This window comes from Odontesthes bonariensis, chromosome 19, assembly GCF_027942865.1.
Source record: "Odontesthes bonariensis isolate fOdoBon6 chromosome 19, fOdoBon6.hap1, whole genome shotgun sequence".
Classification (NCBI taxonomy): Eukaryota; Metazoa; Chordata; class Actinopteri; order Atheriniformes; family Atherinopsidae; genus Odontesthes; species Odontesthes bonariensis.
In genome coordinates, this window is record NC_134524.1 from 31,376,422 (window position 1) to 31,403,932 (window position 27,511).

Below are 27,511 nucleotides of genomic sequence, written 5' to 3' on the forward strand. Positions count from 1 at the left end.
ATTTGTATGACTGCAACTTCTTCAATTGAAGCCATGTTTCTCAAACCCGCGGCCGACAATGACTCAATATATACCGCCCTCTAGAGGATTTCTTACGGACGTGCGCAATACGGACGGAGGCATAAACAGAAGCTCCGGGAGCAACGTGTGGACCGGACAGACGAATTTCGTCCGGTTCCGTAGGGCATAAATCGGGTTTTACTCCCCAGTCTGTCCAGGTGCCGTCATCATGAGATCACCAGTACTGCAAAAACAGTTTCCTGGATTTTTCACGGAGCTGTGACAAAGCAACATTTTCTGTTTTTATTCCTGGTAGCCTATATGTGGAAGATTTGTGCTGAAGCAGAAAGATCTTTAAAGCAGAGCAGTGACGAGACTATTACTGTGCTGTTCTTTTGCATTTTAGGCTTTTCTCTAAAGTGGCCAAACTGCACGACACTGTACTGAAAACGATGATTGTTTAGAAGAAAGGTGTCCTCATTGCAAAAGTGGATTGTGACAAAGTGGGTGAGACCATTTGTCTCATTTATTAATATCATCTTTAGTTCACCATACTTGTTTGTTTTCAATCATTTTACTATCAGTAATCATCATTTTACAGATACAGACTATCCCGGGTTTGTTTGTGTTTTGTATTATGTTTAGTTATATTTCATAGTTCAACATCTTTGGTTTAAATAAACACTGACAAGTAGTGATGTGGCGTTTGAAGCGAGGCCTCGGAGCATGTGTCGAGCAAAAAGGGGCGAGCCAGATGAAGCGTTGGTTCGAGGCTTGTATCGTTTCCATAAAAATCACGTGACTGATGACAAACGAGGCCTCGGATTCAGTGTACACGTCACTGATTCATTTTGAGCGTCACTATGGCATAAAAAGGGTTTGAACCTCGCGGCACTTCGAGGGTTTTGAGTTGGCGTTTGGTATTGGTGAGAGGTAGAGTGTGCGTTGGTTGTATCAGAGTTAGTGGTTAAGTTCAGTTATTATATCAGTCATATCATCTATTATTATTAGAATAGTGTTAGAATAGTTATATAGGATATGAACCCTCGTTTTTCGCGGGAGTTACGTTCCAAAAAGAACCCGTGATAGGCGAAATCCGTGAAGTAATAACCTTTATTTTTTTTACAAATAACTACTGTACTGTAAAATAATCATTTTAATCATCAATACGATGAAGACTTCAAATTGCGGAGATCAGCACCGCGACCCGAGTCATTGGATTAGAACGGGAGAAAATGAAAAATGATTATGAAAAAAAAATACAAAGTACAGTAGGCTAACATCCATCCATCCATCCATTTTCTATACCGCTGAATCCATCGGTCGGGTCGCGGGGGGGGGGGGGGGGGGTGGAGCCTATCCCAGCGGTCAATGGGCGAGAGGCGGGGTACACCCTGGACTTGGCTAACATATTTTAGAAAAAGTCTTTAGTTTGTCCTTGTTTTTATCCTGCTCATGCCAACTGATACTTTGTTTCATTGCTCCTTCCCTCGAACAAAATTCAATGATTTCCATATGCATTAGACTTATTTATCATAAAGCATGTCAACAGTGCTTGTCAGACATGTTATTTAGTTTCCTTCCGCTGGGAACTTAAACGCTGCTTTTGGATCTGAGTAGCTCATCCAGCATGTGAGCGAGATGAAAAGCTTTCTAAATGTTGTGACAGACTCCGCCCACTAGGCACGCGAGCAGGTACAGGTGTAGTAATGGCATTGATCCACTCTTTACATTTAACTCTAATGTAAATGCCAAAATCTTGTATTTACTCTGTGGTGGCTTTGTAAAGCTTAGTAAATCAAGTTTTAAATGTAGAATCAAGCCATCATCTGGTTCATAGCTAATGTTATTCAGTACAGGGGTCTGCATGCTGATGTAATTATATCTTTAACATTAAATTCAGGTTCCCATTTGAATTTGTTAATCTTTACATTCCTATTAATAAGCCATTTATTGTAATAATCTTTTTTTAATATAATAGCCTGACTCATGAGATAATTTTGAGTCCAGCACTAATCTGTCATCAGATCCTCCTTTATTCATTTTAACGTGTGTTGTTGGTAATGCTTTATATACAAATTCTGTTATTGGAATTACTAAAGGCAAAAGATCACACAGAGAAAGGCTGTAACAATTATTTATAACAATGTAAGAGAGCTGGGCAAAGACCTCAGCTCCTTTCATACCTTTAGTCATTGTGCAAAGTGACCATGAAGGACGTTTGCCACATTGCATTTCCTGATCCTACTACTGCAACATGCCAAATTCAGAATATTTTCCAAGCTTCACCTTGGGCTTTAGCATGGATTTACTGGAAGAGTTGTGCTTTGAGTTGAAAGTATGAATTGATTTAAAGATGACCTAAATTCAATGTCACATAGTGGCATTGTCAAAGTTGTGGCACTTTTGTCATACAGTTTTTTTTGTGTTTTCTCTCTCTTTGTTTCATACAGGGGCCTGATATCCTTGAATGTTAGTGACACATACTACCTGGAGCCAATCAGCAGTGAGAACCCTGTGAATTATTCACTGCTGAGTGCCACAGAACTGCCAATTAAAGGTGGAGACTGCGGCCATGGCCATCGCACCACACAATCTAACCATATCTCAAACCTGCTCAGACCATTTCATTCGAGGGTGAGTCCCCTGGGCTACATTCAACTGTATTTAGCTGTTGTCCTCAAAACAAAAAAGTACCACTTCTATTATTCTTTAAGTGTGTTTACAGCAAGGATAATGTTTTTGTTTGTCATTGAACAAAGATTTCATTATTACCTTCGGTATCGTATAATTCAAGTAGTCTGAGAGGAACTAGAATTTGGCTCATCCTGTTGGCCGTTTCCAGGCGTTATACTGTAAATTCCAGTCGTGACATCAACCAATAACAGGAGAGAAAGTTTCTACTGGCTGCTCTGTTCAGTGACTGAAAGTTCTGCTACAGACGCTGCTGTCCCGGCAGCGGCAACAGCAGTTTCTCCATTTCATACAGATTGAATAGGATTCTGTTGAAGCATGTTTTACTCGGAGTTGTCACTTTGAATACCTGCTTAGGAGTCCTACAGTGTACTGTGAGAAGAATGTACTTTTTTCTATTCAGAAAACCTTTAAGGAAATCCTCCTTCCTCTTCTTCGGGGGAGATTGATGACCTTTATTGGTGCCCATGAGTTTGTCAACCCATCACAATTCTATATATTGCTGCATAAATTTCACATATCTGAAATAAATCTGGATTTTCCGGCCAGTCCTGAAACTGAGTAGAAGGAACACAGATTGACAAACATGATAAAAGTATAGTGCTCTGTGGATAATTCATCAAGGGAAATGTCATTATAACCTTCAAATGGACAGTCAAAAAAGAGTCGGTTGTTTTCATTTAAGAAAAGACACCAAGCTTTATGTGAAAGGCACTAACACCCCGTAAATTAATGTTCGTCTTTTATGTCCCAGAATGTGTATTTTAACTTCTAGCTCAAAATAACACAAATATCGTTCATTCTGTTGTACTTAAAGACCTTTTTACAGCAGACATTTTGACATTTTGACTTTGACTGATATTATTGTTTCTGTACGTCTACTGAACGTCTGATCCTTTTATTTATTCCTAAAGTATATTCTTTTCACACTTTATTTAAACAACCTTAGGCAAAATGTTTTTTTAGTAAGCAGAAATGAGTCAACGTTCTGAGTTTGTCGCATCAGTTTTCTTAATCACATGATTAAAACAATCACAACGTAAACAAAATTAGGTTCAAAGTCATGACCAAATGAAAAGTGTTCTCTGCCCGCAGAGCTCGGGTGGGCTGACAGAACTCAGATCAGCTGATGTGAAACATTCTAACGTTAAAACAGAGCTCATTTTAACGGAAACAAACTTAGATGTGATGTCACAAACACACACTGCAGATATTAGATATTGTGTTCAAATTCCAGTTTTGGAAAGCATTACCATCCTTGTTAAAATGTGCCACTTATATTCTCATGGTGCGTCTATCCTGCAAGGGTTCAGAAGAAACACTGGTGCAGCGTGAGAACACCAGCGGGGGAGGGCGAGTTTCAGTCAGGCAGTCACAGCGGTGTACCTGCGATATACTGTAACATGTTTCAATGCAAGTCTCTCAATCTGCTTTATTCAGGCATTAATCTATCATTAACCTACGCTGTTAGGACTTTACTTTACATCACAGGCTTGTTTAGTCTAGTCCTGCTGAACCAAGACTCGCAACAGCAAATGCCAAGAAGTTTGTCTGTGAATAACAATTGTCTAACCGGGCTGTAGGTTATCTGTTCTGTCTTTTTAACTAAAGTTCATGTACGCTGGGCTTTTTCTCTGACACGACATTTGTGCTTATAAAAGAAACCCCACAGAAGCCAGATGCCATTCGGGTAATTGGCTGGATGGTGAGAAAAGCTCATGGAGCTCAATTAACGTAATGCAAATAGAACTGAATTTGATCTTACTAACCCATCTAATTTAAGCATTTACCTCTGTATTTAGTGTCAGAAAGAAGTAGTTTATGGACAGTCCTTTGCAACAATAGGAGTAAGTAGGGATGGGAATCGAGAACCGTTTTTTGTTGAGAACCGGTTCCCAGTGTTTCAATTCCTTGGAATTGGGCGCGAATGACGTCACCACGCAACGAGTCCAGCGCAGCCAGCAGCCAACAGTAAACATGGTGCCCAAGCGGTACAAACACTCAAAAGTTTGATTACACATCCCTAAAAAAGACGACAACAGGGCAACTTGCAAAGTGAATATTTCACCAAAGGGAGGAAATACTACCAACATGCAATAACTATGAATGAATGTCGCGTTTTCGATCCGCTCCGGACTAACGTTGGTGAATCTGAACCCAGCAACGTTAGCAACGTTAGCATGTCCTCGGCTAACACTGCAGGTAACTAACTAACTAACAAACACTGCCTATCATGTTAGCACCATTTGCCTCATTGTAAAAGCTGCTGTTAGTAACGGTTAAGGTTAAATGAATGCCTTCTCAGGCATTACATTTAGATGAAATCATGAGAGACAGAGCCTGACTGGCTCAGAGCCAGAGGCTGGTGGTACTACCCCCAGTTCACCTCTACCTCCAGCTTCTCCTTTCACCAGAGCAGGGAAGAGTTCAATTACCCAGGCCATGATAGACCGATGTGGACCTCACCGTTGTTGGGTTTGTAAGGTCATGACTCGTGTTACTTCTAAACTAAACAAAGTTGATGCTAATCGACCGGTTTGTTGTCCTTTTTCTCCAAATGAGAATCGATAAGGGAACCGATAAAGAACCGAATCGTTAAGCAGAATCGAAAATGGAATTGGAATCGTAAAAATCTTATCAATTCCCACCCCTAAGAGTAAGTCTGCACGGGCAGCTGGAAGTGGTTCGATCAGTCAGATCATCACGCATTCCTACTGCTTGACTTGCTCATATATTGATTGAAAATTAAGGACTTAGATTTTCACATGATAAAGTATTATCATTTTTCAATTGAAAATTAATTAAGATATTTTCAGTAAGAACTTGTAGCGCCTTTTGAAAAACTTTTTTTTGGATTTAAGAAGGATGGAGGAAAAATTCTTAATGACTTAGGAAATTACAACAACATGATCATTTGATACTTCATCTAATGTCGTCTTTTCACATTAACAAAGGTTATGTCATATGTACTCTATTAGTAATAATATACAATATGACTTCATTGTCAAGGTTCATGATTTAAAGAAAAATAAGTATGTATTATTCTCATATTTATCCAGAGGAATCACAGTTTGTACAAATGGACATAATAATCACTTGTTGGTCCAGTGTATCCGATGCAAAAGGTGGTCTTAAAAGAAGTAATGGAGTTCTTTTTCTACGCATTTGAAGAATTCAAACAGCTCTTATCATGGCTGCTGTTCAGATACTTCCAGGTCACTTCACTCAGTTTGTAAGGTTCCTAAGCAAAATAGACTATTCATTAGGACCCATATTTTGCCTCTTTTTTTTTCTTACAAGTCGACAACAGAAAGATATGAGGGGTGGCTCCAGACTCTTTCTTTATTTAGACATACAACTCTTGGCTCTGTCCCATGATTGTCTTTTAGTTCACCAATCCTATTTGAACATTTGTCTGTGCAGGAGGGATTTTTTTTTTGTTGTATACAAAAACAAGATTGAATGGTTCTGTGAAATTATCATCACACCACCTGGAAACGGACATTTATCGCTTAGATGAGTTTTTTTTGATGATGATGACCATAGCAATGAGTCATACTTCTGTAACCTTGCAGACAGAAAAAAACTAAAGCAATCTGATTTGTTCATCTGCAGTTAGAAATGAAAAAAGGCTCTTCAGTGGGTCCCTCAGCCTGAGATCAACTTTATTTCTTTAATTTTCCTCATATATTTAGTTCCATATATATATATCAGGTTCCAGTTTTCATTCTCTATCGCTTTAAATGGCCTCACTTAGCTCTCTAACATATAATCATCCTTTTCCCGTATTCCTTTATGTTCGTCCGGTGTGCATCTCACCCCTCGGCTCCCTCAGATCCCTCGCACTCACTCATTAATCCTGGCTTGTTATGCAGAAATGCCTGCTACAGCAGATCAGGGGGCCCAAAGCTTTGTTTTCATATCAAATAAACAATGTGTGAGTGCATTTGCGTATAAATGTAAGTATTGTATTGTGCCTGGAGCCACAGATTTTCAACCATTACGCAGTCTTTGTGTTAAGGGCTGACCAAACCATGACCCCCCTCCTCACTACCACACATTTATTAATTTATTAGTCGAATCCTTATCAAGTAATCTGACGAAATATCGAATTGAAATGTAGAATAATAATAGATGAGTTCCAGAAATGATAACTGCTTCTTAAAAGATGCATTTATTTGCCAAACGAAATTAGCTTAGGTATCAATTTACCCAACGGGAACCCGGTAACAATTTGGTAAATATTCTGTTAGCCCAATTCTTTCATTGGAAGCCCAAGAACAAACCGGAGGAATCTTAAAGCAAACAAAGTATTTATCAGTGGTCACAGGTAAAGTATGGCAGCGCTGGACTCGGAGTGACAGAGCTCTCTCAGGAAATCCGTCAGACCGAGCCCCGATATCCGGAAACATTTCATATTTATGTTCACCTTTATCTCACAGGGGTTGTACTTGCACTCGAGTATAATTGTCCAGTTTTTAGTGACATGAGCAGGCCGACCACGGTCTTTGTCATGTTCTTTGGATGAGATAAACAACGTGTGTGTGTGAGTGTACCAGACCTATCTGACCCAGTTATTTAGTTTAGTTATGCTGTCTTAAACTCTTGGATCATTTAAGGACATATATTGCGTAGTATGAGCAGAGTGGAAAAGTGCAAAATAGGAACATATATTATTTAGTGAAATACAGAATATGAATACATAATGTCTAAGAACAAAGCCATTTATAACAATTCGTACATCTCTTCTGTGACTTCACTGTGTGTAAACAGACTCAAATTTATTTGGGACTTGATTGGAAAGACTTGTGACTTGCGAAACAGTGACTTGTTCCCACCTCTGTTTTGTAGTAATGCCTTTCAAAATGCAGAAGCAACACGTTTAGTCTCACTTTGATTTAATAGGTTTTGGTTGTCCCTTTCTGTCAGTGCGTATTCAGCTTTCTATGTTCGTAAAATGTATGCTAATTGTAAAGCCCAACAACTCCACACCATACGGGGTCATTTCCTCATGTGTTGCTCCTCTCCAAAAGCCCCCCCTTAATGGCATTCTAAACATATTTGCTTAATGCTGAGTGTCTGGTTTTGCAGACCTCGAACATATAAAGCCGCTGTTTCAAACTTCACCAATTTTTAATTAATCAACTGGTCAGTCAGACCACATAGACGTTTGGATCGGGGGGCCTTGAAGAGCCAGGAGCTTGAATTAAGTATTTGAGACAGACGGTGACAAGAGGTGTTGCAGCAGTTTCTAACAAACATGTCAAACATGTACATCTAGCATACGTCCAAAATAAACGTTTTACACCTGGGAAAAAAAAGCATAGTCTGGTATATGTTGACTCTTTGATTGCCTTCATTTTATGTAAAGATTGTCATTAAAATGTTTAACTTTTGAGAAAAGGTCAAATATAGCATGTGACCATCTGTGTTTTGTGTACCACATGAATGGAAGCTCAGTCATAAATAGCATTGTGGAAAATGATTAAACAAAATGTAGCTTTATGGAAGAGTAGAATTTGTCTGATTTTGAGTGTCAAAGCTGCTTTTAAATAAATGAACATATTTTATCTAATGTATTCCTTTGTGATATACTGCAGTGTGAAAGTATTCTGAAGTGTACACTGATGAGCCACAACTTTATACCCACCTGCTTTATTGGGCTGAGCAATTTTATTGATACTGGGATATATATCAATATTTTTTTTCCCGATAAAGTATAGATTTTTCAGCCGTGAGTATAAATTTATTTTTTTATTTTTTTATTTAAAACAAACTTTATTGAAAAGTCAGACTAAGTCAATTAGTGAAAACACAGAACATTAAGGTAATACAATACAATGCCAGGGGGTCACATTATACAAAACAGTGATAAATTAGTCCGTAAAAATGTTGTACAAAGTGCACAGCTCTCACGTTTGTGACATGTTCGTTTGTTTCTGTTTGTCTGGCTGTGTTGTCCTTCCGGTTCAAAGGTTGGACCACCGGTCCAATCACCGACGATTCATGTCAAATCACACTGTCCCTTTTTTTCCCCCAGAAAATGATGTAAGTGTATCGAATCGTATCGAATCGTATCGAATCGAATCCTATCGAATCGTTGGCTGAATATCGTGTATCGTATCGTGAGATTAGTGTATCGCTACAGCCCTACTGCTTGATATGCTAATTGTTCAGAAAGCGTCATCAAGCCAGTTCCGATTTACAAAGCCTTGTACTCATATCTGGCACAAAGGTGTTAGCAGCAGATCCTTTAAGTTCTGGAAGTTATCACTTGGAGTTACTGGGAATCAAACTTCACAAGTCTTTTTACTTCAAAGAAGCAAAGACCCAGTCGTCTGGTCGTAAGCCCTTTGGCCTTGTCGGGTCTTTACGGACGAGCATGGATTACATACAGTCTGAAACATCTCAAACCTTGGCACATGCCGTTGTTGTGAGATAATGAGTGAGGAGTAAGAATGTTGTAATGGTGTATTCACTTTCCTGTTCTCTTTAAAATCAGGTTAAGAGGAATACCTGGGGTACGACTAAGTACATGGAGCTGTATATTGTGGCAGACAACGCATTGGTAAGATGATTCTCCACTCACTCCACTGACTCCTTAGGACAATATTCTTGTGTATAGTCAATGTTCACTGATATCAGAAAGTCATTAAATTACACGAGGATGGAAATCTTCAAAAATATATCTTCTTCGGGCTAATGAGATAAGCTATCGCTTTGAGTTGAAATTATCTTCAAGTAAAAGTATGTAGCATATGTAGATAGTTCCGAAGGATTATCTGATTAATGAGAGAGCAGATTTGGGTGGGACCCTAAAGTGGAGGACGGCTGAATAGAAAACACATTTCTGTGGTGAGATGTAATACTTAATCAACATGTTCTGTTAGTATGGCATTGATGGCGCCAAGTGTTAACAAGGGGAATATGCTCCACTTGTTCAGTAAATCTGAAAATCCCATTTCCAGAATGTTGGCGTGCTGTCTAAAATGTAGATAAAAGCCAGATGTATTGATCTTTTTTTTTCTCCTATCAAATCGCGAAAGTAAGAAGTATTTCTTCTTTTGAAAAATGTACTCAATTAAAACTCTATGGCAGGAACATGTTTGAAAAAGAAAAGGCTAGGGGGCTTGTTTATCACTGTGTTGCATGATCTCTGATGTTGCATGACCTTTTAACACCACTCTGTAAGCATCTGAAAGAAAAATATTTCCCCATTAGTGTCAACATTGTGTAACCTATTTTATCACTTTGTTTAAATTAATAATGCTCCACATGTAAGTGATTTGTCTGTGTAAGACGGACCACCTGGACGATTTTACACCTAGACGATTTTCCTTTGCAGTCGCTCTGCTGCTAAGACTTGCAAAATGTGGCATTGTCCTGCTGAAAGAGGCAAAGCCTTAAAAAGATAGCAGCATATGTGGCTCTAAAAGCTGTATGTAATGTTCAGCATTGATGGTGCCTTAACAAATGTGCCAGTGCACCCCCATTCTGCACAATTACAATGTTGGCTTATGAGCTGTATGGTAGTCTGTGGCTGATGACAGTCCTGATGGGCTCTCTCCCAGAGCATGCAGAATACAGATCAAATTTTGATCCTTCCGACCAGAAAACAGTTTTCCACTTTGCTTCTGTCCATCTTAAATGACCTCAGACCCAGAGAATATGGTTGCATTTCTGGTTCTAAAGATGCTGTTTTTAGGTTTTCTGTTCTTTGCAATAAAGAGTTAGAACTTTCCTTTTAGACAGTTATAAACTGTATGGACGATCTATTGATTAAACAGATTTTGCAGTGATTTCCACGATAGAAATATCTCTTTTCAGTGCAGTAAAGTCTAAGGAGCTCAAAGAATTATTTATTTATTATCTATTTAGAATTGTATTTCAGCTTTGTTGTCTAAATATCTTAATATATATATGTACCATATACGATGGAAGCCTTCTGAAAGCATCTCTGGGATTCACTTTTCATAGCCAGTCACAAGCTGTTGCCAAGTAACCGGTTTCCAACTGTTTTTTTTCTTTCTTTTTTCTACAACCAATTTTTTTCTACAACCAATAAGATTTCCTAAATTTAACATTTGACATGTTGTCTTTGTCGCAATTTCAATTAAATATGGAGTCTAACTGATTGGCAAGTCATTGTATTTAGTTTTTTACATCAATCTTTACAAAAGGTCCCACCTTTATGGATGTACAGTTGTATTATCATGTTGATGGTCCTGGGCGTAAATGGTTGGTTTCTAGAGTTGATTGTTATTAGTGTCAGTAACAAATGAATACTCCCCCTCTTCTCAATGTCCTGCAGTTTAAACGGCAGAATAAGGACTATCAAAAGACAAAGGCAAGGATCATGGAAATTGCCAATTATGTGGATAAGGTAAGGCTGATGGATTTTCCTGCTGCTATTTTCGAAAGCGTAAATGGCTTCATTCAACAAGCTAATAGTATATTGTTACATTCCTGATGTAGTTTCTCACTAATATACTATCTCTTTTATATCTTATATTCCATCAGTGACTGAAAAACATGCACAGCGCAAATATCTACAATCGTTTAAAGTCTCATCAGGATTAAATCAAATGTGTCCTTATGCATCCTTTTAGGGTAGCTCAAGGGGAAATTGTCTTGTGTGACCAGACTGTACTGTAGGAGCTAATGATTAGATTGTGAGCTAACCTGTGTGTGGGTGTTTGAGTGTGTGCATGCATGCGCTTGCTACATATTGGTTTATGTTCTGTGTTCTGTGTGTAGTTCTACAGGGCTCTGAACATCCGTGTGCCTCTTATTGGTCTGGAGGTTTGGACCGACAGAGATCAGTGTATCATCACAGAGGAGCCCAACGCCACCCTCTGGTCTTTCCTTCAGTGGAGACAGAAGCTGAAATCTCGTAAAAAACACGACAACGCTCAGCTGCTCACGTAAGAAACACATTGTTGTTCCCGAGCTACACAAAGCAGAAGTATTTGTGTACCACTTGCTTTTACCAACTTGAACACGCTAACAATTTTTGTTTGGTTATTTTAGCCCAAATCTACGGGACCCTAAAGGGATATGGAGGGATTATTATTATTATTATTATTATTATTATTATTATTTTGCGAGATCTCGCAAAAGTATTGCGAGATAGAAGTTTATTGATTTCTAACATATAAAGACATCAAATCCGTTCTTGCACGTAGACATGGCTTTGACATAAGTGAGAGACATCTGAAAAGAATATGATTTGATGTCTTTATATGTTTGGCCAATACTAAAATAGAAATCAATAAACTTCTCCCACGAATGATGGGTAGGCTCCTCCATCGCCGTGTCTGTTTTACTTCCGGTTCACTGACGTGGGAAAAAAACTTTTGCGAGATCTCGCAAAAAAAAAAAAAAATCCCTCCATGTCCCTTTAGGGGCTCCGTATATCAAAATGAAATTGATCTGGTTATTTTGCACTGACAGAAACGAACAAACAGGTTTAACTGAAGTCCATTCCATTTTACAGAGCTTTCTTCCTCTCACTTCCTCATTGTTTCCATCCTCCATCTGAGACAAACTTTGGGCTGGCTCTATTTTATGGAAACCTGTTTGCAATAAACAGAATAAGTTTTCAGTTAGTGTCTTTTTTCTAACACGACTATAATACTTTAATCCTAAGTGCTTGAATAAAGAGCAACTGGAATGCTTTTCCCGGTTCTTGAAGATGTTTCACCCCTCATCTGAAAGGCTGCTTCACTTTTGACTGACTGTTTGAGACATTAGATTTTCTAAGCCGTCGCCTTTCTAAGCTGAATGTCTTCAAAGCTAAGCAAAGTAGTCTGGTTGCCTCTTCCTCAGGCACTTGGGATTACCATGACTTGGATGACTGACAATATACACCTGCAAAGAATTATTTAGGATTCAGGACCAGGTGTTCTAATGGAATTTGTTGGGTTTTGTTACTGCCCACTTCCCTACTGGGTTGTCTCAGGTTATTCATTCCTGACTGTCAAAGACTCAAATGTGGTTATTATTGTGTTGCTTAGTTTTAGTGGATTTCTGCTGATGACCATGTTTTTTGACCCAGACAAGATGTGTTTAGTGTCAGTGTCAAGAGTAAAGTTTAAGTTTAACATAAACCCTCATTATGCCTGTCATTTTGCATTAAGATACATACACTATTGCACAAGGATCAGCTTGCTACATCATTTTCATATTCTACAGGGAAGAGTGGGCGAGAGGGAGGCAGAGTAAAGACATCAACTTAGAGACTGAGGCATAGAGATGAGAATAAGGGATAGTTTCCTGAGGGCTGGATTTTTTCACTGCAGGCTGACATACTGGATTTTTTTTTGCAACCTTAATAAACACATTCGACACCGAGGATGACTGTGTGAAATAAAAAATAAAGTGAAAACAGACGGCCTATGTGACAGCTGCCTTCACCTGCGGTACTCCCTCCTGCCACTACTGAGTCTGCTGTGGCAGAGCGAGGCAAAATAGGACGTCACATTCAGGTTGATAACACATTGAATATAAGATCTCCGCAGCTTCTGAAACCATTAAGACCTGAGGCACTGTTTATTAGTGTTCCACTCCAGCATTTATTTATCAGCCTCTTAAGAAAATAGGAATACGAAAAGAAACACATATGAGAGGTGGAATCCTCGGCTTTAATTATGAAACATTTTCTTTGCCCATGTGTTCATTAGGGGTGGGACGATATGCTTTGGTCACGATTCTATTGTATCCCGATTCTAAGGTGCCGATTCGATTTGTATCACGATTCTTGATAACAGGGATTTCTACAAGTATTGCGATTCGATATAATCAGTAATTGCAATTTTCTTCCTCCTTAAAAAAACAAAACAAGTTGAATCATACACTTCTAGAATGAATGTCGTTCCCATAAACGATGCACATCAGTCTGTGTCAGTCAGTGCAGCAGCTGACATTTATTTCAACTGAGACAAAAAGTTTTTTTTAAAGTTTACAGTTACAAAATGAATTGAAATGTCCACACAGCACAAATGTGCGCTAGCTTAATGTAATGAATTGATGAAGTTTTTCTGGACACGGATATGACGTAATATAATCGATTCAGGGGAGAAAAATCGATTTTTAAAATCATCCCATTAAAAATCGCGATATGTCCATGAATCGATTTTTTCGCCCACCCCTAGTGTTCATACATATAAAGAAATAATAAATACTGTTGATGTGTCTTAAAAATGAAGGCAAGCTCACATCACTCTACAGGTCAGAAAGGGAGATCCACACATATGTCGCATCTAGTAATTAATAAATTAATGAAGTATATATTTATTGAAACATTCAGTCTCCCAAGTTGCTCCGGAGTGAGCAAAGACTTAAAGTAAGAGAAAAATGGACTTTGGGCTCTGCCTACTGTCAGAGACAAACTCTGACTTCCTGTCTCCACAGGTATCCTTTGAATGGTGTTACGGTGTTTGTTGTCCCCTCTTTTCTGTCTTCTCAAACCCCCGCTGGTGGAGGCGGATGGCCACCCTTCCTGGTTCTGGTTCTGCCAGAGGTTTCTTCCTGTTAAAAGGGAGTCGTTCCTCTCCTCAGTCGCCTCAGGCACGCTCAGGACGGGAGATGGTTTCCTTAGATAGGAAATAGTTTTTGAATTGGCTCTGTATGTATGATTTGGACTCATTTTGAATTCAATTAATTGTATTTGATTGGATTAATATTACAATAAATTGGACTCTAATTGGCTTGAAATGGACTGTATCATAGAAGTGCCTTGAGATGACGTTTGTTGTGATTTGGCGCTATATAAATAAAACTGAATTGAACTGAATTAGCTGTAGCAGCCCTAAGTCCATTTTCCTATGCAGCGATGTAGAAAAGGGGTTAAACTAAACCTGCTTATGCTCTCTTTCAGTCACTTGAAAAATAATTCACAATTCTATTGGCCAAGTGTTGATTGAACAGGCCTGTGTGTTGTAAAAGGTCCGCACAGGTCCTCCGGGTCACTCTGCAGCTAAATGTTTGTAACCACGTGTACTGGGTGCACTGACTCATCAAATCAAATCAAATTTATTTCTATAGCACATTTCGTGTACAAACAATTCAAAGTACTTTACATAAAATAAAAGCATTGCAGCAGGGAGTGGAAGAAGCATTAAAATACATAAAAGAATATAAAGAGAAACAAATAAAATCATTTAAATTCATTTAAAAACAAGCAACAGTCCAGATAAATTTAAAGATAGCGTGCAGATTTCATGCATAGACACATGAGAACAGAAATGTTTTTAACCTGGATTTAAAAATGTCTCCATTTGGTGAAAGTTTAATCTCCACTGGCAGTTTGTTCCACTTGTTTGCAGCATAACAGCTAAATGCTGCTTCTCCATGTTTAGTCTGGACTACACATGACTACGCCTGGATTAATCTCTCTACAGAAAAACAACATAGCAGACGAATAAGACAAGGAGCAAGAGGACATACATCATAGACTGAATACAGGACAAAGACACCGTACTGTATCAAATGTTGAAAATTCTATTTTTCTTTACCTGTAAAAATATGTCCCAATACCGGCAACGTTTCAACAAAAAGACAGGACTATATATAAAACCCTGAAAGGGAATTCATGCTTTCGCTTCTGCAAACCTATTGGGACTCAACTGACATGCAAACCGTGAATTCCCAATAACGTTTTATGCATCAGGACAAACAAAAATCTGTCTTCTTAAGATGACTGTATGTCCACAGTGAAACAACTGAATAATATAATAATGGATAATAAGAAGTTTCGTTCCAGATGTGTAATTTCTCCGTGGAACATTTGCTCCAGGGAAGCTCATCAGTGTGATATCAGCTGCTGTGGTTTTGTTTGGAGTGAGATCCTACAGACTCTCACCCTTCCTGATGTTGAAGTGGTCGGAAATCAGTGTTCTGCCTGATTAACTCTACATTCTTTCACACACACCATGGTGTGCCTGTGTGTGGCCCCCATGAAACACACACCACCAGCTTTGGGTCAGATAATTTCAGGTTTAGTTTGTACATCTATTGAATTATGTGCTCCATAATTATTTGTGCTGATACGACAAAGCTTTCTTAGTTCCTGTTCATCAGAAAGGGCTTGATTTTCTCGTTTGGATGCAAAGTGGTGGATTGAGGTGTCTCGCATGCCATTTTTCCACAACCGGCAGGCTTATCATGTCTGCAGCTGTGCACTGCTGCCGCATCTACAATCACTGTGCACGCACTGTGCAAGCCCATAAATGAAAAGGAATCAGATTAAAGAAAAGTTATTTTTTCCTCCGTGTGTTTGTTTGTGTGTGTGATAGCGGCGTGATTTTCAAGGGAACAACTATTGGTATGGCACCACTGGAGGGGATGTGCAGCCTGGAAAACTCCGGAGGCATCAATGTGGTATGTAGAAATCCATTCCTCCTCCCCTCCTCCACACATTACCATTTTTGTTCCTACTGCATTCTTTTGTCTCAGCTTGAATTCATCCTTTGTGTATTGTCCATGCCTTTGGACATGTAGAGAATCCTCCAAAAAATACCGTCAACAATTCACATCTCGCATGTGTTTTTCCTTCAAGGTCAATTTTCAATAGATTGATTCGGTAAAAATATTAGTTTAGGGTGCAGTGGTGAGAGGTTCCATTTGCTCTAATCTATATGTTTATGTAGAGAATGTGAAGTTGATGTCAAGTGTCTGTTTGCTCTGACCCTGAATCATAAATTCAGGGTGGTGTTTTCTTGCTCAAGCTGCAGGAACAACATCTAAAATTATAGATCAATCCATTTCTAAGTTGAGAAGAAAATGTTTCTCGTGAGTTTCATAAATAAAACACATCTGTATTATTGATAGAGTGACTCATGAAACCCACTGCATACTATTCCATAAAATAACCACACTGCTGAAACTAAAACCCATGGTGATTTTCCTTGTTTTGTCTTGGCAAATATTTTCTTCTTCAGAAAGGTTTCCTCACTGCTTAAATCAGCACTATGGCTGGGAGATGATGGATAAGCTTGAAAAAGCATTATCATTCATACACTTTAAAAATGGGCCAAATAATGGGGAGTCAGATTTTGCAAGGGATTAGATTTCAGCACAATTCCTGCTTATTAATTATTAACTCTTGCGGGATAATTGAATCGCTCAAAGTAAGATCCAGCCTCTGTCTCCTTTCCCCATCTCTTTCCTTTTCCAACAGATTCCACCAATTTTAAACAAACAAAACCAAAACTAAATAGGCCAGGCAGAGGTAACAGGACAGCAATCCTGTCAACATGGTGTGACGTACCTTCATATCCTCTATTAACAGTTGATCACATGATGTTATGTGTTGCCAAGGTCGAGAGAAAATATAGGAAAACTGCTTCTTTTTACGCCCTTAATAGGAAAATTCAAGGGTTTTAAACCCAGACCATCCTTTAGTCGGAACGATTGATGGGCGCCAAACAGCTATCACCAGGTTATCAACTGCTGAACATCTGCAGTCGGGTCACTAACTGCATCAGGGTGAAAATGCTTTTAAAAATGACAGGTTTGTGTTTTATAACAATATGGCTGGAAGTATGTGTGTCTAAATGAGTGTTTATGAATGTCTCTTGTTCTTTGAGTTTGTTACCCACCTTATCAAAGCTTTTGTCAACCATGTCTGGTCTGGCCTGGCGAAACAACTCAATATTCAGAACGAAATTAGAATTTTAATGTGGCCAACTCACGATCCAGATTTCAAACCAGGTTTAGGTGATGGAGGTTTCATTCAATGGGCGAGGAAAGGACTCTCCACATTATGCCTAGTAATTAAAAACCAGGATCTTATAGACTTCAAAACCATCTCAGATAGATACGGCCTTGCTCGGCAGGATTTTTATAGGTACCTCCAACTTCGGCATTACTTTGATAAAAACATTAAAGGACTTATACAGGAAAACCTATCAAGTATTACAGAAATGTTTATCAAAGCATACAATACAAAACTGTCCAGAAAGATCATTGGAGAACTATACAGATATATAACTGAATTAAGAGGCCACTCAACAAACTATATTAAGGAGAAATGGGAAAAAGAACTGGGAACTGTAATTACTTCTGAAGAATGGACAAATATGATTGACACACAAATTACCACTACGACCTCACACCTGTGGAGAGATTTTTCCTGGAAAAATGGCATTAGATTTTTCATAACACCTAAGCAAAAGTCTAAGCAGACAGGACTACAACCTACTTGCTGGAGAGGATGTGGACATGGTATGGCAGATCATACACATGTATTCTGGAGCTGTCCCACTCTTAAATCATTCTGGGATAGAGTCCAAAACATAATTAGAGAAGTCCTGCAGTATAATTTTGATTTTACCTGTTTATCATTCTACCTGGGTAACATAGATAAGGAACTACCAAAGAAAGACAGATATCTCCTGAAAATCTTTATGGCCGCAAGTAAAAAAGCCATAACAAGGAGATGGCTCAAAACAGAACCTCCCACGGTTAAACAGTGGAAAGCCATAATCAAAGACATCCAAACTATGGAACTATTGACTTTTAGCCTCAGGTTACAAAGGGGCAAAGGTGATGCCCTCTGGGAAAAATGGGACACCTACATCGCAGGAGGGGGTGATGACCTATCTTGATGCCTTGTGCAATCTGGTAATGAAAAGCAATGACCAGAATGTTTTAGTCTGTGGCGATCTGCTTGCAACCCTGTGGCTCCCCTGAGTTTTTTTTTTTTTTTTTTTCTGTTTTTTTTTTTTTTTTTGTGAATATGCGCATGTATGCTTATATGACTAGGTTTGGCAATCATTAGGATGTGTGCATGCATTTTTTTTTTTTTTTTTTTTTTTTTTTTTTTTTTTATTCTATTTTTATTTTTATTTATTTTTTTCCTCTCTTTTTTTCTCTTATTTCTGTTGTTTCTCGTTTGTTTTTTAGGTCGCATAGCTGGTATTTGAATTGTTTCGCCACACCTGATTGTGACCTGAAAAGATAGAAAAATAAAGTTTAAAAAAAAAAAAAAACTACATGCCTGTTCAGCAGGCTAAATAAATGTCAGGTCTCTCAGCGAAAACGATCATTCTGATTAGCTCGTAGAGAAAGGGAAGTTTATGTCACTTGTCGGTTTGTTAAGCCACCATACTGTATTCCCGACTGCTTTAACATGCATTGACCCTACATTCTAACTGTAGTGGCTATTCGTCCTCTTGTGTCGATAATCAAAACAAAAAAAATGTCAAAACCATAATAAACTAAATGAAATAAAACGGCCACTGAGACACCTTGGGAGTGAACTTACACAGGTAAATTGAGTCCATTGTCCAGGCAAAAAATTAGGTTTCTGTAAGTTTATTGCTCCAACCACAAGCAAACAAAGAACAATGGCCTTTGCCGCCTCTCTTGCCCTGGTAAAAACCTATTTGCCCTCCCAGGTGCCTGCTCACCTGTGACTGCCTGCTCATCTAAATAAACTCTCCCAGTGCGCCCCAGCTAACCCGTGCTTTCAAAATAAAAGCATAATTAAATACCCAAATTAACTCAAACAATACTAAATATCATAAACAACCAAAAAAAGTGTATTCCCCAAACTAAACCCCCAAAAGATAACTAAATAATAAGTGAGTCAAATATACAAAATAACAAATAGCTCCTACACTAACTTTAGGATGGTCTTGAGGATAGGTCTTAACAATATGACAAGTTTTATAATTTAATTGTTCTTGTAATCATCCTTAAACACAAAAAGACGCAATCCGATGTTTCTGCAGCATTTTCTTAAACCTTTGAACTTATTCACACATGTCGAAATTACAGTAAAGTAGTGCGTGGCCGATTCTGGATTTTGGGCGACCATGCAATTATAATTTCAAGGAATGTAGAAAATCGGCATATTAACCAATAGTTTTCTATATCAATGAAGTGCGTCAGAGTTATGTTGAAAATGGAAATCATTTGAAAACATACAACAATACTTGACCTTACACAACCATCTGCTCAGCTGGTCAAAATAAAAAGTTCAACTTACAATACAGGCGCTCTCCTCTGGCTTTCTAGTGTGAAAAGTTGCCTACTATGTCCTTCAGATTCAGCTGGCAGGCTTCACTCAGCTTCTATTCTGAATCCCCCTTTTGTTACAGTTCAACAGTTTTTGTCAGTTTGTATTTTGTTGCCTGCTGCGTAGTGTTGCTGCTTAGATCTTCTCATACATGTATTATCTGTCTAAATGCAGCTGCATTAGTTGTATATAAATTAGTTACACCTTTGTCTGGTGCAGAAATGATTATAGTCTGGTGGCTTCTGCCAGAGCCTGTTTTCAGGAGGGCATGCAGGCACAATTCCTCACGGCACATTCACTGTCAACAAGAATGTCGTTTAGAGCCGCAAAAAAACAGATGCGGTCACTTAACGTTCATTAGTTAAAAACTGCTGTGTTCAGTTCCGATTTCACCGAAAATACGCGTGGCACTCGTTAATGCACAACCCTGCCGTACTGGTGTTTGTGGGAGCGGGTATATGAGAAACATGTCTTTAAGCTTCTTGTGGAACCAATCTATTGGTCATGTTCTAAATCAGGGATGGGCAACTTCCATGATAAAGAGGGCCAACATTTTTTCAGCACTATCATTGGAGGGCCACATGACCACGCACTTCGAATAATTGGATATGAAAGACGCTACAAATGATTCTCAATAAGAACACATTTTATATGAATTTATATCTGTATGTTTATTGCACCAACATACAACTATTTTCTGCATATAAATGCATTTTAACACGTCCTTAATAAGCAACAAAGGCAAAACATTTGCTTAAAGAAAAGTGCAAAAAGGAATTTGAACTCCTTCATAACAAAGAACAAAACTGAAGAGGTACTCTTCCTCCCATTTTGGCTGAAAAATGAGATTTTCTCAGTCAAGTTTTCTCTTTTTGCCACTGCTAGTGGCCATGGAACTTGACTTTCCTGTTCGCTGTTGCGGAAAGCGGCCCGGGCCCCGCTACTGTTTGCGTATGGCGCGCCCTCTATCGGTCAACAGTGTAATTAATTACTTTTTTTTTTTTTAATTATTAAATTATTATTGATCTATTTGCGGGCCATACTGAGTGAGGACGAGGGCCGTGTGCGGCCCCCGGGCCGCCAGTTGCCCATCCCTGTTCTAAAGTATAGTTTTCCTCTGCAGCGTTACAGTGTCCACCCTTTGGTTGTATTCAGCTTGTTCAGTTCTATGTGTCTATACATGAGCACAGCAAGGGACTGTCTGGTCACTGAGATCGATGGCTTTTCTAAGCATGATTAGCTTCTAATAGGCTGTTAGCTGTCTGTAGGCAGAGGCAGCCAGTGGAATCCAAATGTGTTATGGCTAACAAGCACAGACCTCACACACACTTCTGTGGTTCAGTATTTTTAGCATTGACTAAAATGTGAAGGATTTCACTGCCGAGCATCAGCATTTCCACACAGTTAATACATATCCATTTTATAGAGCATGCATAATTTACAAGCTGAGTTGAGATGAATGGCAGTTTTCAGCTGTAAGTGGAGCCTAATGTATGTGAACACTGTCCCTGCTGCATGTTTTCACACAGTTTTATCCTTAAAGACTTGCTGTCTTATCTTTATAAGTGGGGCATTGTTGCATCTTATTTAGAAATTCTTAAAAACACATCCTCGTAAAACACATTATATACTCATTTTATCCTTGGCAAATTTGGAATCATGAACACTGTAAACATTTTTTACAACATAATACTTTACAAGTTCCTGAGGCCAGTTGAACAAAGCACTGATCTGTGAGTGATGGCATTCCTTATGGTCTAAATTCAGGATTCCCACACATAGAGTCTTGCACACAACATCCTTGAGTTTTGTCATTAAATTTTCCTTAGATGGTATTTGACGTTTTCTCCTTATCTTGACCTTATACCAAAATAGTCAAAACATTGCACATCAGACTTTAGAATTCAACGGAAAAACGGGAAATATCTCCAGCTTTAGATTCAAAAAGCATACTATGGCAATATATGAAGGAAGTCAATGCATCCCAGTGTTTCATGACCAAGAGTACTGACTAGATACACTGAATTGCAAATGATTGATTTTAGATTTATTTATATCGTTAAATTGATATTTTTTCTTGTACGGGATATATAGAAGAATTTATAAAAAAGAAGATATTCAGTGTTGTAGAAAGGTGAAATATATATTTTTAATGGGTTGACAAAACATAGAAATTTCTATCTATCAGTCACTTAACAGGGAAAGTTCTCCCAAACTATTTTCCAATTAAATGAGCCCAAACAAATTCAGTAGACTGGTAAAGAGGAGATACTGTAGGTATGGTCTGTGAAGCTGCACTGGAGAATCTTAAAAGATTATACATGGCTTTGTGTGTATGAAATCCATACACAATTCTTACCTGCCACTGTGCACAGGTGTCTGAATCCCCTTACGGTTACTTTCCTCCGGTTCACGCCTACAGGACCACTCTGAGCTGTCTATCGGAGCTGCAGCCACCATGGCCCACGAGATCGGCCACAACTTCGGCATGAGTCACGACCACGACGGCTGCTGTGTGGAGGCCACTGCTGAGCAGGGAGGCTGCGTGATGGCTGCTGCCACTGGGTGAGCCACACGCAGCGCATCCTGCTTCAGGATAAACCGGAGCTGTTACGAACAGTTCCGTCATCTACAAGAGGAAACAATGACACATTAATCTGCTTTCCTGAAAAAGAGATTCAATCTTAATTTCCATCAAATATAAAAGCATCAACATTTCTTGTTTTTAATGTAACGACCACTCATTTTTAATCAGCAGTTTTGCTTTCTTGTTATTTGTTTCACTCCTTTACTAATTTAATTTAGAAAAAACACAGTGGCGGAAAACAATTAGCTGAAACCTCTGTGATACTTTGAGGAATTATGGGACAATATACACAGAGACGCACCAAGAACCACTGTTACATCTCAGCAAAGTAAGGCAATAAGTAAGAATAATTTGGCCATGGGTTATTTTCCGTTCTTTTTTGTTTCTTAGGCATCCATTCCCACGAGTTTTCAGTCGCTGCAGCAAACGGGACCTTGACAACTACTTCCAGAAGGGAGGGGGCATGTGTCTCTACAATATGCCCAACATGAAGGACCTGGTGGGAGGCAAGAAGTGCGGCAACGGCTTTGTGGAGGATGGAGAAGAGTGCGACTGTGGAGAACCTGATGTGAGCATATTTAATCATTTGGACTAGTTTGATGTCATTTATGTAGTTTGACAGATTGCAATGCATATTAACTCTGATACACTGAAACTGATTTGTTATTTTTAAGAAATGTTTCCCATTTTGCCCATTTACTGAAGCACCTAAGATCTTTGAACATGTTTTTGTCTTACTTCCAATGTTTGATTTCCATTTTTACTGGTATGGAATCAGCTTGCAAATACTTCAGATTTGTTTAGTAGTTTTCACACTGTGTTAAACTGAATAGAAAACATCATCAACCCACTGACAAAAAAAATTCCCCATCAGGTTCACTCAGAAGTTTCTCTTTCAAACATGTTGCACAGTGTTCCGTTGCAGATGGAACTGCCATGTTGACTTTATATTTTTCCTCCACGTAGAACTCTGAGACACCATATGAGACCTCTCATTCATTGAGGTTTTGAGTAGAAAGAAATACTGTTAAACTGAGCTCTACTTATCGGTTCTTTTATACGACTATTTCTGTTTCAAGAATATATTAGAATCTTCTTTATCTATTTTTAGGACTTTACAAATATTCCTTAATTCCTTTCATCTTGTTGTTCCGGGCAAAATTCTACAATTAGTCAAACCAGGATAGCTGACGTTTTTCTCCCATGCATTCCTGTATGCTTATGACATTTTCCTACAGGTGTAAAAACCTGTTTTATTGTAAAATAACATAACATTCACCCACTCTTGCTAGGCTTATATTTTTATGTCCAAGGTATTTAATAAGATTTAGTTCCAGTGTAAAACTCACTTTAAGCCACGTTAGCTATTACAACCGGCTGTTCTGAGGGTGTATTCTTTATCTTTAGACTCTTCCAGCTGTTTTCCATGCCTGAGCCTAAGCTACCCGACACGTATCCTGTCTCCAGATCTGCACTCACAACAACAGTCAACTGCTGTCAGTCTTTAAATCTCTTATGAAGAAACAGTGATGTCAGTTTTATTTTTGGATAGTTGAGGTCCTGTAGATTGGAAAGAATCATGCCACTGAGAAGTTTATTCATGGCATTATGCTGTAAGCATGGTTACATGCACAGTTTGGTTGATCTACAGTTATAGCTCGACTGGGCCATTTAACTGGACCACTGTCACTTATGATGCTGCGGTTATAAAATCAGGATTTTATTGAAGAAACGTGACTGGGAGTGTTAGTCCGGTTTGGAAAAGCTGGACTTTTAATTCCAGTCAGTCCAGAAAATCTTTTGCTACATGTTTTCAGTCCTTCAAATGACATTTGGCCAAATCTGAGCATCTTTTTTCCATGATGCTTTTGTTTCGCTGCGCTATAAATGGCTGACTGATACAGAAGATTTTGAAGGCACCGAGTGGACCTTCTGTGTCCTGCTTCTACTCTTTTTTTTTTTCAGGTTTTACCTTCGACACCTGGCCACCATTGTGGTCGTATCATTTATTTAATTTGCGATACTACTGTGCAAAAAAGTTAAACCCCATAACGCCTATTGTCTTTTCAACCAGCTGAGATAGCATCTTTATTCCCCCAATGCCGGTTAGTCCATATTCACCACGACCGCAAAGTGACAGACTTATTTCCTGTTGCAGATTTATATAAATAAATATGTAAAAAAAAAAAAGGGTGAATAAAAAAACATTGTTTTTTCACTGTTATATTACTGTGTTGTTGTTATCTTATTATTGACCATTATGCCTGGTGTTGCAAATAAGCAACATACCAAAATTTCTATTTATTTTTTGTGCAAAAGTGAAATTAATAATCTCAGCATTATTTACCATCTACTTAAAGGCTAAAACACAAAACATTTTTTTTACATACAGCTATATAAATTCAGGCGTTAAGGGGTTTAAATATTGCTGAAAATTTCCTGATACCTGAATTAGGTGTTTGTGTTCAATAAAGCTAGAGGTTTAGTATATTTTTTTTTTGGTTTGTACAAACCCTTTAAATTGAAACAGAAGAAACAAATTGGTAGTTGACAGCAGCAGCGGTGCTGACAGGGAGTGTTTGTTAGAACTCCCACTCTGAGCTGCGCTGACAGTTGGGATCAGGCTGCTGACAAGCCACCTGCTCCTGTTCTTAGCATTGCAAATGAGATGAGTTGCACAACACTGCTTTATGGTCTCACCTTGACATACACATGGGTGCAGAATGTCAGATCGTAAACTGATCCTGACCTTAGTTATAAATATTCTATGTGAAGCTAATTTTCTGTTAATTTTCTATTAATTGTATTAATCAAATCACACAATGTGTTGAAAGTGAATGTGTGTCCTTCAGCAGACAAGCCACACTGGTTCAGTCTGTTTTTTGATGATTATTATACAACAAAATGGGTCCTTGCTTTTTGTTGTTGTTGCTGTGTTCACTCATAATCCTTCTTCATTCTTTGCTTCTGGTATAATTGGCTTTTCTTCCTCTTGCTTCTTGATTCAACCCCAGTTTTGTTTTGAGCGTAACCGTGGTTCTCCTCACGGCACCATGGCAACAGGAGAAGATGCCTTATTTTAAACTGTTTGACACGAGAGCAGCAACAAAGCCACATCTCTGGATGGGTTTTTTTCATGTTTGTTCCTGTTGGAATTGTTACTTGTTAGACACAGTTGTATAGCCTCTGTTGCTTTAGAATTGCACCTTTTTATTGTTGTTTTTGGAAGTATCTGTATTTGATGAAGGTCATTCTTTAAAAATCCCTCGAACAGACCACTGGAGAGGCATCAGAACCACAACTGTTTAAATTTCTGTTTTTTGAACAGACTAGACAACTAATTACTTTGTATTTCTTATATTAATACACATACACTTATTAATTAACATACACCATGTTTCCCGCAGCGCATTATAGCTAAGGCGGCCGCCTTAGCAAAGTCGCACTGCTGCTTTGCCAACGTTCCCAAAAGAAAAAGGGTTTTTTTTTTGTTTTTTTTTTAAATACCGAAGTAATAATGCTTTTCCAAGCTCAGACATTAAAAGACAGCATTGATAACATTGAATTGCGACACCTACTGGTTGTTAATGTAAATAGTTAATAATGTAAATAAAAAAAAGTGTTACAGCTCTTAAACAGCTTCGTTATGGGGCGGTCGGTGGCATAGTGGGTTAAGCAGCCGCCCCATGTACAGAGGCTACAGTCCTCGCCGCAGCTGGCCCCGGTTCGACTCCCGCACCGAGCGGCCCTGTGCTGCATGTCTTTCCCCTCTCTCTGCCCCCTGCTTCCTGTCTCTCTCCAACTGTCCTATCATTAAAGGCATAAACAGGCCAAAAAAATACTTTAAAAAAAAAACAGCTTCGTTATTGCTCTAACAGCCCCCGTCCAATTCCAAGTACCCCCCCCCCGCCACCCGATGGAACGCTATCCGCACAAAACCCCTGGTCCTGGCCGACGACTCACCACCTTGACTAAGCAATTTCCTGCGGGAAACACTGTACACTTAATGTAAAGTCATCATTAAGTGTATGCTTAATATTTGTAACTGCTCAAGCAGCCTCTCTGTTTAATTACTTACCAACGTTATAAAGTCCTGAGCTGACTATTATTTGCCTTGTTAATAATTTACAAAGCAACTCTGTGGTAGAAAGCTGGTAGTTATCTCAGTAACCACTTATGTTAAACATCAGTTTTAATACCAAGCAGCAGCAGCTGCTGCAACTGCAACGTTCACTTCTTTTAAATATTAAATAGATGCCCATTAAAACCAATACCATTCAGCTTTGTTTCTGGCACACAGTAAAGCATTCTTAATGTTTCGGGCTGAAAATCTCTCCACCTGGTCCATCACTGTTGGTGTGCAGCAGAGGTGGACTGTTCCTGGCTCCGTCCGTCGCCTTAGTCACCACCCTCCTCAGTCACTTGTTGGCCAAGTGTCAAGTTACTCTCGACATGCCCCTCAAAATCTTAATTGTGGGTTCATGGTGTCCAGATCTACATCTGTGAGCCAACTTGAACTGTCTTATTTCACACTCTCCCTTTTAGAATTCAATTCAATTCAATTCATTTTTATTTATATAGCGCCAAATACAACAAATCTCATCTCAAGGCGCTTAGATAATAAAGTCCATTTCATGCCAATTGGAATTCAATTAATTGTAATCATAATTATTCATAAAATAATCCAATTCATTCATATAGAGTCAATTCAAAAACAATTTCCTAGCTAAGGAAACCAACAGATTGCACTGAAACTTTGTTCAGAACAACCGTGTCAAAGCTTCCCATGTCCCATTGCCAAAACCAGTTTCCATATTGTTATTTTATTCCTTATCTTCTTTAACTGGTGTGTTTTTTCATCTGTTGTTGATGCGTAGTCCGGTTGCTATGCGCCAGCCTTATCGGCAGCAAGTCTGTGTAGCTCTCAATTTTTCTCGTCGTTTATATGATTATTTGTAATTTTTCATTTTTAGTTTCTATCTAAACATTTTTAGTTATTTTTATTGATCTGCTTTTTCATTTTTTTTTTCATTTTTTGACAATGTGCACTACTACACAAGATATTTTTTGAATTTCCCCCATTGGGGGATGAATAAAGTATTTCTCTATTCTATTCTATTCTAGTCCACACAGTCACAGATGTTTTAGCTGGAATGCAGACGGCCACAAAGGGGACAGGTGGACGCTTGCAGATGAACCATGAATTT

At 38.6% G+C, this 27,511-nt stretch overlaps 1 protein-coding gene across 1 annotated transcript in view; it reads left to right on the forward strand.

The window, feature by feature from the left end:
- adam19a (ADAM metallopeptidase domain 19a) overlaps positions 1-27,511 on the forward strand; it is a 251,379-nt gene that overhangs the window by 163,180 nt on the left and 60,688 nt on the right. Inside the window, exons 6-12 of the mRNA XM_075450674.1 lie at positions 2,454-2,637; positions 9,197-9,262; positions 11,006-11,077; positions 11,452-11,618; positions 15,990-16,074; positions 22,140-22,282; positions 22,695-22,872. Coding sequence (XP_075306789.1) covers positions 2,454-2,637; positions 9,197-9,262; positions 11,006-11,077; positions 11,452-11,618; positions 15,990-16,074; positions 22,140-22,282; positions 22,695-22,872 — 895 coding nt within the window. The remainder of the gene's footprint in view (positions 1-2,453; positions 2,638-9,196; positions 9,263-11,005; positions 11,078-11,451; positions 11,619-15,989; positions 16,075-22,139; positions 22,283-22,694; positions 22,873-27,511) is intronic.